General features: G+C 26.7%; 1 protein-coding gene across 1 annotated transcript; it reads left to right on the forward strand.

Annotated features, from left to right (window-relative positions):
• The first annotated feature begins 243 nt into the window (after positions 1-243).
• LOC107448875 (receptor expression-enhancing protein 5) lies at positions 244-13,093 on the forward strand. Its single transcript, XM_016064225.3, has 5 exons — positions 244-442; positions 3,087-3,150; positions 6,018-6,156; positions 10,203-10,386; positions 12,954-13,093. The coding sequence occupies exons 1-4, from the start codon at positions 433-435 to the stop codon at positions 10,377-10,379; spliced, it is 390 nt and encodes a 129-aa protein (XP_015919711.1). The 5' UTR covers positions 244-432; the 3' UTR covers positions 10,380-10,386; positions 12,954-13,093.
• The last annotated feature ends 2,182 nt before the right edge of the window (positions 13,094-15,275 follow it).

A 15,275-nucleotide genomic window follows, 5' to 3' on the forward strand; every position in this document is an offset into this window, starting at 1 on the left:
AGTAAGAAGCTGACTACGCTTAAAAAGGACCAGAACTACTGAATAATTATTTGCATAAATGTGATTTTCGAGGTTTGCATTTCATAAACCCATCGCGTTTGAGCGTGTGTATGGTAAATGCACAGACGAAACACATTATATTTGAAAGTTACTGTGAGAATTGAACCTTTCACTTGACTCTTCATATGTGAAGCGGAAGTAACTCTCCACATTGATATTTTCAAAACAATAAAGTTATGAACTCTGATGGCAACTGAAAACTTATGAACAGGAAGTAGAGGGGGATTGTTTAAATGCGTAATTATCTGCTATTGTTATGATATACTTATTGATACAGATAATTTAATAATAGATTTGTCACTTTTTTACCGTGATTGATACGCCCCAGCAGTTACTCAACCGTTTTAATCATTTTTACGGACAGCAATAAAAATGCCTCGAAGTAAGAATTTATGAGAATATAGTTAGTTTTGTTTTGTTATGTCAAGTATTTTTCATTGTTTTCAGTTTAATATTTTTTATTTAACTTATTTATAATGTTAATTTTTCGTTATTTTTATATAATATTTATAAGAAGTGTTAATAGAAATTGCAAAAATAATATTATAATATTGCTTGCTTTAAAATTTATTACCAGATTTTTTTAAAATTTTAATTTGATTAAAATGTTATAATTTGTTTTCTTTTACTTTAAATTTCGTTCTTCGTTTTTTTTTTTTGAACTTAAGCAACCTCAATTCAAAGGCTCGGAGTATTACAAGTTTGTGAAATTCTGTTAAAAAATGACATAAGTTTTTGATTGTACCTCATAAAGTGCACTGTTGTTTTTGAAACTCTTATTGAATAGAAAAAAATTTCAACAGGAATTTCTCATTTACAAGTTTTATCGGTGAAAAGTAAGTTTTAGATAATGAACAATAAGCAAATTATTATGTGTTAATATTAAAAAATGAGAATTGTATTCATTTTAATTTTTTAATTTAATTAAAATGATTAATATATGTTTGCAAATAACTCTAGAACACATGATTTTTGAATGTATCCATTTTTAAAGGATCAACAATATTTAAGTATTAAAAATTGGCTTGGTTAGGACAAAAGCTGTCAATCTTCTGTTTAAGTAAGCTATCCATTTTAGATTTAAAAAACTTTCGAAGTCCTTTATTTTTAAATTTCAGAAAGACGAAAAAAAAAAAGAAAAAAAACCGATATATATTATATATTTTTATATAACAGCAATCTATTAAGTTTTTTGTTTATCTGTTTTCGTATTTTTAAATTTCAAAAAGACCAAAAAAAAAAAAAAAACAAAAAAAACCAAATATATATATGATATTTTTTGATATAACAGCACTATTAAGTTTTTTGTTTATCTCTTTTCTTCTTGTAAATCATGAGTTCTCAACTAATTCTTACTAATCATGTAGTGTATATCCTAAAGCCTAGTGAAATAGCATGGTTGCTGTATTTTTGATTAAAATTTTTTTTTTAAAAAATGTGACTTCTCTGGGTGTAGCTATGAGGCTTTGATTTCCAATTAGCCTTCATTTTATACTTTTTTTTTCTTAATTTGATGATTGTCGTCAAAACTTTATGGGCACATATTTTTACCTCTCATTACTGAAAACATTTAGTGATATGGGTGACATGCCACTTAAATCATAGCATAACTTGGTTTTTAATGAGATTTTGTTATTGCTGCATTGAATTATGAAATTTTCAGTGCCGATAAACTTTATGTGGAACTGCATGAATATAATGTGTTGAAGGTAAGGTCTTTTAAATCACAAACATTAAAAAATAATTATAAAATTATATCTCGGTTGTTACATACCAAGGTTATAAGGTAACAGTAGCTCTTTTATTCTAAGGTTAAAACTGGAAAAAAAATGAGAGAAAGAGACTAATACTATTATAGATTTAATAATTTTTGGCATTTCTAAGATGAGTAACAACATACTCAATGCCTTCAAGTATGGGAAGATTTCTATATAGGTATCTACGTCAAATTGATCACCAAGTTCTGTTTATTTCAGGGCAGTTGCCTGCAAAAAGCTTTTTTTCTTTCTAATGACAGGCTCGGAGCTTCTCGTTCTTTGTCTTAGAAGATGCCAGAAGTGTTGCTCATTTAGCATTACCCTGTGGGTATCTGTGAACCTAAGTCACAAAGGTGATCAGCATTATCCACACCACATTGCCACATACTTGTACATGGGTTGGGCCACAACAGAGAAACATCCATGCCTTGAACAAGATTTGAACCCACAACCTTGGCTCCGCAATCAAGCACACTGACCTGTCTGGCCCTGTGAGAAATTGGAAACATATCCCAAAAAGGAAATCAGTTCGAGGAGTCTTAACTCATTGCTATCCTTATGTGAATTTCTATATTTTAAAAAAGTTTTGTAAGTCTAAAAGACTTTTGGTGATTGTTATTGACACAAGTAGATACCAATATTGAAATACTATTTCCTCAAGACTAAATTTTAGTCAAGTCTAATTGTGGTGTGTTCTTCAAATTGTTTAGAGAAAGTTAACTTGTTTAATTAAATTAAAAGCAGCTAATCTAAAAAAGTGTTTGGGAGTGTTATGTATCAAACCTGCTAATTTAAAAAAAAAATTTAATACACTTTTGGAATTGAAAATTTTTCTGTAATTAAAAAGTAATTTTTAAGCACAAAAACTGTCAGCCAGCCTTTTTAAAACAAACATTGATTGAAAAGCTTGTTCTAAACCTTGTAGGTTTTGCATTCATATTAGTTAAATCCAATCGTACAATTTTTAATGAGTAATATTGCTTGATCTGATCTCTAAGATGAGATTGATAATCTGATTTTAAATAATTATTGTTTGAGTATGAATTAAAAACTATCTTTTATATAGCTAAAAATGTAAAAAAATGTTTTTCTCTAATTTTAATATTTGAGTTCTAAAAAGGGAATCCTCTTACCTGCTCAAAAAGGCTGAAGGAGCAGTTATTGCTCATGTAAATAAATATTTATGTATGGGATAAAAAGTCTTAGTTTTATTGAATAATTTATTTTTCAGTATAAACAATGATTTATGTAATTTATTTTTTATTATAGATAGTTCACTTCTATACTACATTTTGTATATCTCAATTGGATTTGTTTATCCTGCATACTGCTCGTAAGTTTCATTTCACTACATTTTTATTTTTATATTGTGTGTGTTTGTTATAATCTAAATGTTGCAATATATATTTTTATTAAAAAGGTACAAAATATGGAGATGCACAGAATTTGCATTTTGGCCCAATAACTAATATTCTGATAAATAAATGTCTAGTTTGTCAAATAATATGTTCATTAATAATAATTCATTTTATGTAAAAAAAAATTTTAAATCTATGAGGCTCAATGAATGTAAAGTAATTTTAAAACTTGTGGGGAAATATTTTGTGTCCAAAATTTGTCGCTTATGTGTACCTACAAGGAAAAAATGTTCAAAATTTTTAAGGAATTATCGTTAGAATCATCACATACTTCTGCAGTGGTATTTTTTGTAAAGGTAGTACATAAATTCTTAAATAGTTTTGACTTATATTGTTCTATAGGTACTTCCTAAATATAAACCATATTGTGTGTAAGAGGTTTTTGAAAATTTACTTTTGCGTTAATTAAGGAATTTGCATTAATTAAAAGCTTATTAGCTGCTTAAAATAAACAATTTGTTTAAACATTTTTTAATATATTCTGCAATTATAATATTTTTTCTTTGCATTTTTATCTTATTAAAATAGCTAAGAAATTATTTATCATAAATAGTCACATGCTTTGTTTATGTAAGCTAATTTTATAGTTTTATTGAACCTGTAAAGTTCTTTTGTTGTTTTCCTCCTCAAGTTTTAAATGAATATACTCAAATTTTATGTTTTTTTTATTATATGAATAATATAAAAATATTTATGGTCCAGTTTTATATAGTTTAAAAAATGTCTAGCTGCAGCTTTGTATGGTTATTTATGTAACTACCATTTTAAAATAAAAAAATGTTTCAAAGTTTTTCTGCATTAAAAACATGAAATTATGGAAAATTAGTCTATTCTTTACTATAAAGCCATTTTAAAAATGATATCTTGAAGAAAATATTGTATATTTTTAGAGAAATCTTTTATTATTTTAGTTTTAAAGCTAAATTAAACAATTTTTTTATGACTATCATATCAAATCTTGTTTTCTTAAAATTGTTATTTATAAGTATATGCAATGTTAATTTAAGAAAGTAAATTGATATGTGAATTTGCAATGATAATAATTAAAGCAATCAAAATAATTCATAAATTTTGTAGATAGGACATGAATTAATCATGGAATTTTTATTTTACATCAGATTTACTATACATACTACATTTGAATGTAGTATGTATAGTAAATACATTTTATTACATTTGAATGTATAAATGCATTCCCTTCAACATTTTACATTTGCCATTTTACAAATTTCAATTGAAATGCTTCTTGTTTTTTTAAAAATGTTTTTTTTATTAAAATCTATTAATATAATGGAGAAATGTACATTTATATTTTTTCAACATTTGATGATAGTTTGAATTTTTTTATAAGATTAAATCTGAGTCATAAAAAAAAATCCTATATATTATGAAATACATTTTTTTATTTACTTATTAATAAATAAATAAAAAATTCGTTTGAGAGGAAAACTTATTTTCAAATTTCAGTTGTTTAAACATAATTCTTTAGCATTAATATAATCTACACTGTAACATAATTATAGGGCAGTCAACTTTCAAATCAATCTAGACATGTTATTATTAATATAATTACAAATGCCGAGTTATTTAATGATTATAATCTAGAGCCAGATTTACAAGTTAGTCACAATGGACTCAAATCCAGATTTAAAATTATTTTTTTATTGGTAGAAATCATAATGTTTATATACATTGCGATGTCTTAATTTATGGTAATTTTTATTCATTATGCATTTCAGGAATTCTGTTGGTAAGAACTTTAATATGTTTGTTTTATTTTTGAATAAATCTAGAAACTATTATAATTTTTCTTGATTTTTACAATTACTACATTTTTATTTTAATATTTATTACATATTCAGAAAACATATTACTTTGTTTAGCCCTATTTTCCATTCCAAAGTTTCTGCGATATTTTTTAATTGGAATGCACAACGTAAACTGTCTACTTTGTTAGAAGATCAGAATAAAATGTTCCCTTCTGTGCTTTTTCATGTATTTTTAGTTTCTCACTTGTTATTTCTCAGTTTTTAGTCAAGTTTTAGCAATCATTTTGGCACTTTTATTGATAGTATTTTCAACCACGTATCTCTAGATGGTGATAAAGATCAGTTGTTATACCTTAGTCGGAATAAGAAAAGAAGTTTCAAAATTACAGCTATAAAAAGGACTTGTAGAATTTTTTAATAGCTAATAATTAGTGAATAGTTATTCCCTGAATAATTTATGCCCCAATGCCTTAATATATTTTATTTTCCAGTTTCATTTTTTTTTTACTAGTCTCTTATCACTGTTTATGTGTGTTTTCTAACAAAGTTTTTACACTTTTCAAGCATCAGTAAACCAAATTTTTTACTTTTATTATTATTGTTGTCAACATTATTATTTACAATTCTGATTGTAATAAAACTAGAATTTGGTTATGATTAGTTTAATGTAACAACTGTGATTATGATATAATAATTGTTTTGAGCTCTTTTTAGAAACTAAAATATTAATTTGAAAACTATATTAAAAAAAAAAAAACTATCAATAAAACCTAATCCATTGATTTTATGTTTAAAAGGAAAAGTTTGTGAACTTTTAAATAAATTTGAGCTCAATACAAACGATGTCTTATTTATGTGCTTAAAAAATGCCTTAAATGTTTTATCAAATTTAATAAGTATATTGCATAATACTATTGCATAATATTGTATTGCTACTATTCTTTCAAAAAACTTATGATCTGCATATCTTTGCTTTTTTTTTCTTCCTTACATGCTGCATTTTTATGTTTTAGTTTGAATGCTTTGAATACTCCAGATAAAAAAGATGATTCCATATGGCTAATTTATTGGATCGTTTTTGCAATTTATACTCTCTTAGAAGTGGGACTGGATATGATTTTATTCTGGCTTCCATTATACTCCTACCTCAAGGTAATAGAATGATTTTTTAGAACTTCTTTTTAATTATACTTGCTTTTAGTTCTTGTAATAAATTTTTTTCGATGTTCAGGCCCATAGTTCTGTAGCTTCGGCAAAAAATGTTTAGCAGGTTTCTTTTAAATACTTTGTCTCGGTACAGATTTATTTTGTTCAAATAGCAAACATACACAAGTATTGATTTTAAAGGAAATTTTAAAATACCTTCATTATGTTGAATGATGGATGTTATGGGTTCAGGGTTGCTAACTACTATGCTTTTAGTGATATATTTCATAGTGTGGTTAGACTGTTAAAACTTATGCTGTTGAAATTCGTGGTAATTGTGCCAACATATTAAAAACCTTTCCTCGGGAGAGTTGCAACAAAGTGGCATTTCATATAAACTTTTGAATAATTTACATATAGTAGTGTAAGAAAAAAAATTTTAAACCAAATTTAAAAAAAAAAGCAATAAATAATGCATCAAAACATAAACTTAGCTACCACTAGGAAATGTTTTTCCAAAAATTGTTGAAAGCTTGCTAGCCCTTTGAGTTTTCAGTAATGTATTTAATTTGAGTGTCACTTATAGGATATAAATTCTTATAGCTAATTTCATATTTATAGACTATCATTTGAAGAATGTTGGAAATTTCTACTCTAAAAATTAACGTCTTAACCTCAATAAAAAATACTGACCCAAATAATAATTCCAGAATTTTTTTTAATTTGACTTTTTTGAGCATTTCAGTAACTGTTTCTAACTAATATACTGACCTTATTGCTAAAATTATAATATAATCTTCATCTATCTAATGAAATTTACTAGGGATGTCTTAAGGTTTAGGTGTTTTTCTTTTGCATCTTTAATGACTAACTACAAAATTGAAATAGATAGTTAAAAACATATAAGAAATTATAAACCGGGAAATTCAGACATCTGGAATAGCAATGGTCACGAGCATCCTGGTTAATTGGTTCTCTACTGTACTTAAATTTGTGCAACTTCTTACTGCCTTTGAGTTTTTCTTACCTGTTAATAATCAACATATATATATATATACCCTGTGACAGAATTTTTTCGGGTTTTCTACAACATACCTCTCTTATACTAATATCTTTCTGCAAGATACTTTTAAAAATAACAAATATGCATGTTACTAAATTAAAGTAACAAAAGCGTCAACTTCAAAAAAAAAAAAGCTTTTTTGATTGAATAAAATAATTTTTTAATTATGTAATATATTTTTATTCTAATATTATAGACGGTATTCTTNTGAATGCTTTGAATACTCCAGATAAAAAAGATGATTCCATATGGCTAATTTATTGGATCGTTTTTGCAATTTATACTCTCTTAGAAGTGGGACTGGATATGATTTTATTCTGGCTTCCATTATACTCCTACCTCAAGGTAATAGAATGATTATTTAGAACTTCTTTTTAATTATACTTGTTTTTAGTTCTTGTAATAAATTTTTTTCGATGTTCAGGCCCATAGTTCTGTAGCTTCAGCAAAAAGCGTTTAGCAGGTTTCTTTTAAATACTTTGTCTCGGTGCAGATTTATTTTGTTCAAATAGCAAACATACACAAGTATTGGTTTTAAAGGAAATTTTAAAATACCTTTATTATGTTGAATGATGGATGTTATGGGTTCAGGGTTGCTAACTACTATGCTTTTAGTGATATATTTCATAGTGTGGTTAGACTGTTAAAACTTATGCTGTTGAAATTTGTGGTAATTGTGCCAACATATTAAAAACCTTACCTCGGGAGAGTTGCAACAAAGTGGCGTTTCATATGAACTTTTGAATAATTTACATATAGTAGTGTAAGAAAAAAAATTTTAAACCAAATTTTAAAAAAAAGCAATAAATAATGCATCAAAACATAAACTTAGCTACCACTAGGTAATATTTTTCCAAAAATTGTTGAAAGCTTGCTAGCCCTTAGAGCTTTCAGTAATGTATTTAATTTGAGTGTCACTTATAGGATATAAATTCTTGTAGCTAATTTAATATTTATAGACTATCATTTGAAGAATGTTGGGAATTTCTACTCTAAAAATTAACGTCTTAACCTCAATAAAAAATACTGACCCAAATAATAATTCCAGAATTCTAGAATTTTTTTTAATTTGACTTTTTTGAGCATTTCAACTAATGCATTTGTTTTTTTCTTCAAGCATTTCATTTGTTTCTAACTAATGTACTGACCTTATTGCTAAAATTATAATATAATCTTCATCTATCTAATGAAATTTACTAGGGATGTCTTAAGGTTTAGGTGTTTTTCTTTTGCATCTTTAATGACTAACTACAAAATTGAAATAGATAGTTAAAAACATATAAGAAATTATAAACCGGGAAATTCAGACATCTGGAATAGCAATGGTCACGAGCATCCTGGTTAATTGGTTCTCTACTGTACTTAAATTTGTGCAACTTCTTACTGCCTTTGAGTTTTTCTTACCTGTTAATAATCAACATATATATATATATACCCTGTGACAGAATTTTTTCGGGTTTTCTACAACATACCTCTCTTATACTAATATCTTTCTGCAAGATACTTTTAAAAATAACAAATATGCATGTTACTAAATTAAAGTAACAAAAGCGTCAACTTCAAAAAAAAAAAAGCTTTTTTGATTGAATAAAATAATTTTTTAATTATGTAATATATTTTTATTCTAATATTATGGACGGTATTCTTGCATTTTGTACGGGAAAAACACACTCATTATTTCCTTTTTCGCATTTTGTAAATCATCATATTAAAAAAACCTTGAAATCCGTAGCAGTAACTACTGAAAAAAAAAGATCAACGACGAAATCACTCAAATCGGAAACTAAAAAAGGGTTATTAAATGCGTATTTTTATTTCGAGATTCAATTGTTGTAATACGTAATATTGTATTTAAAATATCGAATTTAAAAAACTATGTGGAAATCAATAGTAATAATTGCATAAAAAAATTAGAACAGAAATTTATGCAGAAAAGAAAACCAAAATTTTTACTTCATTATTCCTTATTTTTCATTATTCTCAAATGAGAATAGAAAAATCACGTTGCTTGAATCACAATGCTAATGTTCTCTACATTGCTAATGTTCGAAGATAATGGCAACAGCTTCAGATCAATGGATGTTGGCTTTAGCTTTTATACATTGTCACCAGCATGCAAATGGTCTCAAATGGCTAAACTTTTTCATAATATCTCTTTAAAAGTGTGAAACATTATTTTAACAATTATTTTTTAACTTTAATGATTTAAATCAATGAGATTTTTAGAAAAATATATGTAACTATACAGGGTAATTCAAAATGAATATAGCAATTACAAACAGCTATAACTATTTAATGAATAATAATTTATCGATAAGATTAACATAGATTTGATGTAATTTCAAACTTTTCTTTATGTAAGACACAGGTGCGAGTTCATTAGTGAAAATGGCGAGTCCCGTGCGGAAAGCATTCTGCATGTTAGAATTTAACAATTGTCATGTTATCACAGTGGAGAAAAGATTTCGCCAGTGTCACTATCTTTTTCAACCAAATCGTTACAATCAAAACAATTAAAGAACTAAAAAAATACATTTGTAATGGGCTTGCGTTGGTGACTGCACGAATGCTACAAAATGTATGGCGTAAAATGGACTACCGCCTAGCCGTTGTCTGGGTGACCAAGGAAAGTCCTATAGAAAATCTGTAACGCGTGTATATAAAATTTTGAAATTCCTTTTACATTCTGTATAAATTTTATCAATAGATTCTTTTTCATTAAATAATTATTGCCGTTTGTAATTTATTTTGAATTACTCTGCAATTTAAATTGCTGACAATATTTGATTTATATCCTTAACACACTAATTTGAGAAACATCATATTCTTAGTACCTTTTATTATAAAAATATTATCTTGTGTTTCTTTAATTGATTTTTTTTTTATTATGGTTTGAAACTTTATATACTTCTCTAGTTTATATTTGTCATTCGTAGTTTTATTTATTTGGTAGTTTGTGTTTAATATTTATTGGTATATTATTTTTTAGCTTTTTTTTCTTTTATGGTGCGCTGCACCCATTGGAAAAAACGGAGCTTATTACATCTTTAAAATATTTATTGAACCATTTTTCCGAATGTATGGAGGACATATCAATTATTATCTCACTCAAGTTGTAGAAACTGCAAAGAGTTCTGCCGATTACATTCCAGCATATCCAAAATAAGTTTATGGTAAATATTTTTAATTAATTTTTTCTTTCTTTCTAATTAACCCCTTAACGATCGGTTAATTTTCAAGAAGACGGTCATAAAAGTGCCAATTTTTTTATCCCTGAAAATTATATAAAAATATCTGTATGAGCAATATATATATTCATTTTTAATTTTTGATTTGTTTTTAGCTTGAAATTTTAAATAATTAAATTTTTAGGAAAAGCTAACAACTATGACTTAATGTTGGTTTTCCAGCAAGCAAGGAAAATTTAAAAATTTTTTGTTTTAAACATTATAAACTAATTTTATTAAACTTATGTATAATATAAATAAACATTAATAATTTATAATATAAATAAACATTAGTAATTTTTTCTTGTGTAATAAATTTAAAAGTATGAGATGCAGAGGCCAACGTCATAATCTGGACAGTAGTACCGAGTTTCTTTTCTACATCTAGTTTAAAATAAACTAACTATCTACAATTACCTTAAAAATAGCCTGGTACTGCCATCTGTTGTGTAAAATGAGAAAGAAAATGTTGTCCAGGCGAAGGAAATGAATTAGTTTTATTCTTATTGGCGCAGTACTACTGAACTCTCCAGCCCGGAAATATCAAGAGAGTGAGAAATAGAGGGCGAAACCTCACCCCGTCATTTTCACGGGAGCTAGAAGGAAGGGGTTAATTTGGTTTCTTTGAAATTAAATCTTATAAAAATTGAGCTAAGACGCAAAAATCAAACTTTTTTAGCATTTGACTGCTGCTATTTTAAAGAGCTATAAAAAATTAGCAATGATATTTTGAAATTGTTTCATAATAAATTTTTCTACCAAAATTGTTCTCACTTTGATCACAAATAGGCTTTTAAAATTCTTTCATGTTTAATGTAAATTGGCATATATTAACTCTTCAATTCTAGCATAATATAATAATTTTTATTTATTCATTTATTTTTTCGTCAGATCGCAGGTTATGATGCCTTCAGCACTGCAATTTAAATATATGAAATTACTTTGTCATGGGACAAACCCAAGTGTAAATGAAGTAGAAATATCATTTCACTTTAAAGGAATTATAAATTATCTAATTTGCTAATGTGCACTCTGGTGGTAGGCTGTTAAATGCTTAAATTATTTTAAATACAGGGAAAACCACTAGCATTAATTTGCTACCTTTTTGGCGACATTTTAAATCTGCTATTTATTAAAATTCCTCAAACTTTCTTATTTTTGCCTATAAATATTTGGGTGATCAACTTTTTCTGATTCTTGAGGTATTGGTTATTAAAGAAATATTTTAATTTTGATGATTCAAAATATAAATTTGAATTTTTCCCTAATTATACTGCATATGCAGAGTTGCCACTTATTATGCAGCAACACTTTTTATGCAGTAAACAGCTTGAAACTAAAGTTTTCAGAATTTGTGGTAATTTTGCCATCATTTTAAGAGTCTCACCATAATGGAGCTGGAGCAATTCATATAAACTTTCATGGCGTTTCATAAAAACTTTTGAATCATTACCCTGTGGTGATGGGGAAAACTATAACTCATATTTACAAATCAAGGAGTACATTGAAATCTAAATTTAGCTACCATTCCAAGAAATTTTCCCTAAATCGGGGAAAGTTTGTCATTTAAAAAGTGGAAAGTTTCTTTTAATGTATTCATTTTATTTTCATCTCAAAATTTTTGAAGCTTAACTTTTAAATTAGTTGATTAAGGAAGTTTTGAATTTTAATTATGTATATATGAGCGAATATTAACTGATTGATATCTCTTATTTTCTTTACTGCTGCAGTAATATATATATATATATATATATATTGATCTCAAACAATTGCTCAATGCTCCATAAAATTATACTGGAGACTGTTGGGATTTTCTGTTTAAACAAAGTAACTCCGAAATTTATAGTATTATATTATGCTATTCTTTTGTGATAAAATTTGCCTTTATTATACCTAAATCGAACAAATTATACTTTTTCTTAGTTTTTTTACGTTTCTTAAATGTAGTCGAGTATATGCATGCATTTAAAAAAATGCTCTGATTTTTCTCGTAATTTTTTCTTGGGCTATGAGAATAACTTTCAGAATCTTAAAAATGCTTACAGTTTATTGTGAAAAAATTGTTAATGACTTGAATGATCAGAGATTTTTTTTCAATGCCAAAGAACATATCAAATGATTTTAATTAAAAATGTTAAATGAAACTACAAAGTATTTATCAAAATAAATAAAATGATTGTAACTGAGCGGGTCAAAGGTAGATGGAAAGTTAACCCATTGAAAAATAAACAAACTAGAAGTTATATTAGCGGATTGGTAAATACATTTGATGCACAGATTATTGCAATTTTTTATATATATTTTGCTACTAATCTTCATACCATTGAACATCTTCTCCACATTGCTGGATTCTGATAAATAATTTTTTTATCCATGTAACATATATCATCATGTATTGCATACCATTACATAATGACATCTTTGGTATATAACATATAGTGTTTTGTGATTCTTGATTGTTACAAATTTAATATTTTGATGCCATAAAATATATTTTGTTCTTTCTTTGACAGTGTCATTTCTTCATTGAACTGCATCATTCCTGTTAGTATTTGTCTTTTGAAGATAACTGTTTGTGCCAAAATTTTGCGGATTGAAAGTATTAAAACTCATTATATTTCATTTTAATAAAATCTATATTTTACGCTTAAAAGTTTTTTTGACTTTTTCTTATTTTGTTCAGTATATGCTGTAATAAATAAACAACAGTACAAAACCAATATTTAACGAATTTAAGTGATCATTTGAGTAATGGTAATGGTTAAGAAAATTTCTCTATGTATGGTTATGTATGCAAAATACTAATATATTCTTATATTTTTCTTTTTTTTATTATTTTGATACATATTTAAATGGGAAAAGTAAAAAAAACAATGTGCCCTGTGCTTAGTATGAATTTTAGACACCAGTTCCATTTTACAGAAAAATTGCACTAGGACCTCCAATAAAGTATTAATTATAAATATTTTGAAACATAAATTTCATTGTTATATATGTATTTTAAATTGTTATTTACCTTTAAATTTATCACAGTTAATCACATATTTGAGATTACATTGCTTGGCATGATCAAGTTTACAATGTCTATCCCCTTAACGATCAGTTAATTTTCCAGAAAACGGTCATAAAAGTGCCTATTTTTTTGGCTTTTATATTTGTATTACATATTATTTGCTTAGTGCTGCAACTAGTTTAAAATAAACTATCTACAATTACCTTAAAAATATTCTGGTGCTGCCATCAGGTGTGTAAAATGAGAAATAAAATGATTTCTGGGCAAAAGAAATGAATTAGTTTTATTCTTATTGGCGCATTACTACTGAACACTGCAGTCCGTCAATATCACAGGAGCGAGAAATAGCAGGCGAAAGCTCAGCCCTTCACTTTCTCAGCACGATTGTTGATATAGCAATCGTATTATTATGTGTATCAAAACAGTTTTAAGTTTTTAAACTTTTTTTTTTTAGTCTAAGTGGACAGAGTTGGAAATTCTATTTAAAAAATCAGCGTAATTTGTTTGTTAGAATATTTCTTAAATGCTAAGTTAACAAATAAAAGTAGCTAATAATTTTCTGATACTTACGAACATTTTTAAAACTCTATTTTATTTTAAACTGTACTACTGCTTGATCAGATGGATTTTGTGTTTGTTATTCTTAAAAATTAAATTTATTTGTTTAATATAAAATTTAGCTAAAAATATAACACAATTTCCCCCCCAAAAAAAGGGAACTATTCAATTTCATTTTTGGTAAAAAGAAAAACTTGGATAAAGTGAAGTAAAAAATAATGGTGTGTATTACTCCTTTTAAAAACTTTCTATCAGATAAAAAACAATATTTTTTCATGCAGCTTTGAAAATATAAAAAATCCATTTTTTTTTTCAGACTAAGCTTTTGGACCCATAATATGCAAATGAAAAATACTGCCTAATTCTGAGAGTTCACCAAAGAAAAACTGCATGCCAATTCTAATATGTTTTTGTCTCAGTTTGTGTTTGGTTAGTTGTAGGGATGCATTAGACTACTTAAGATCCTAGTAGCAGAACTAGCGTGGTATGGCAGCAGGTGCCACAGATTTCTCTCTTCCTTGCTGGCAAAAATAAACTTTAAGAAAAAAAAGACAAATTTAAGTGAAATTTAAAAGCAAAAAAATCTGTTTTAACAGCTTGCATTTCATGTGTTTAATTTTTTTTAATCTTCTAATTGAGTTTTAGTTAATTATTTTAAGAACTTTCCTTTAATAAAACAAAGCATTTTATCATGTTTGCAGTATCATACATTTTTTCTTTTAGACTTTGCAAACCTATCAAGGGCAGCATATTTTATGCTGTTGAACCTGTTTATCTCGAACCTCTTTATATCGTAAACCTCTATATCTCGAAATTTTTAAAATTCCCTACATTTACTGTCTAAAATTAATGTATTTTCCATGTTCATGTCGAAATTTTTTTTCGAAACCTCCGTTTGTCGAATTTCTAATAATAGAGCACAAATGTCAAAACTTTCCTTATCAGTAGAGCCTTAATATGGAGATGAATTTCGTGAATCCGCAGGAAGTAGGGATGAACAGGTTGGGGGTGTTTCTTTGAATTTCAATCACTATCCCTGCACTTCCTTAACTAGAAAGGAATACAATGATTCTGGCAGTAAGTGAGGGGTTAATGAGTAGTGACCATTAGGGGTTAGCTTTTCAACATAGATAAGAAAACTAAGAATAGAAATTCATTTTGATCTCAAAATTGCAAATTGCAACCAATGGATCAAAGGATAATTAAGGGTTTTAAAGTGAACTATAGAAAACGATCTATGAGGAATTTGCAATCTTTCTAACCT

Source organism: Parasteatoda tepidariorum, chromosome X2, assembly GCF_043381705.1.
Source record: "Parasteatoda tepidariorum isolate YZ-2023 chromosome X2, CAS_Ptep_4.0, whole genome shotgun sequence".
In the NCBI taxonomy this organism is placed as follows: Eukaryota; Metazoa; Arthropoda; class Arachnida; order Araneae; family Theridiidae; genus Parasteatoda; species Parasteatoda tepidariorum.

Coding starts and splice junctions, on each gene's coding strand:
- LOC107448875 (XM_016064225.3), top strand. Junction 3,151..6,017: donor GTTTATCCTGCATACTGCTC/GTAAGTTTCATT, acceptor TTTATGTTTTAG/TTTGAATGCTTTGAATACTC. Junction 6,157..10,202: donor CATTATACTCCTACCTCAAG/GTAATAGAATGA, acceptor ATTATTTTTTAG/CTTTTTTTTCTTTTATGGTG.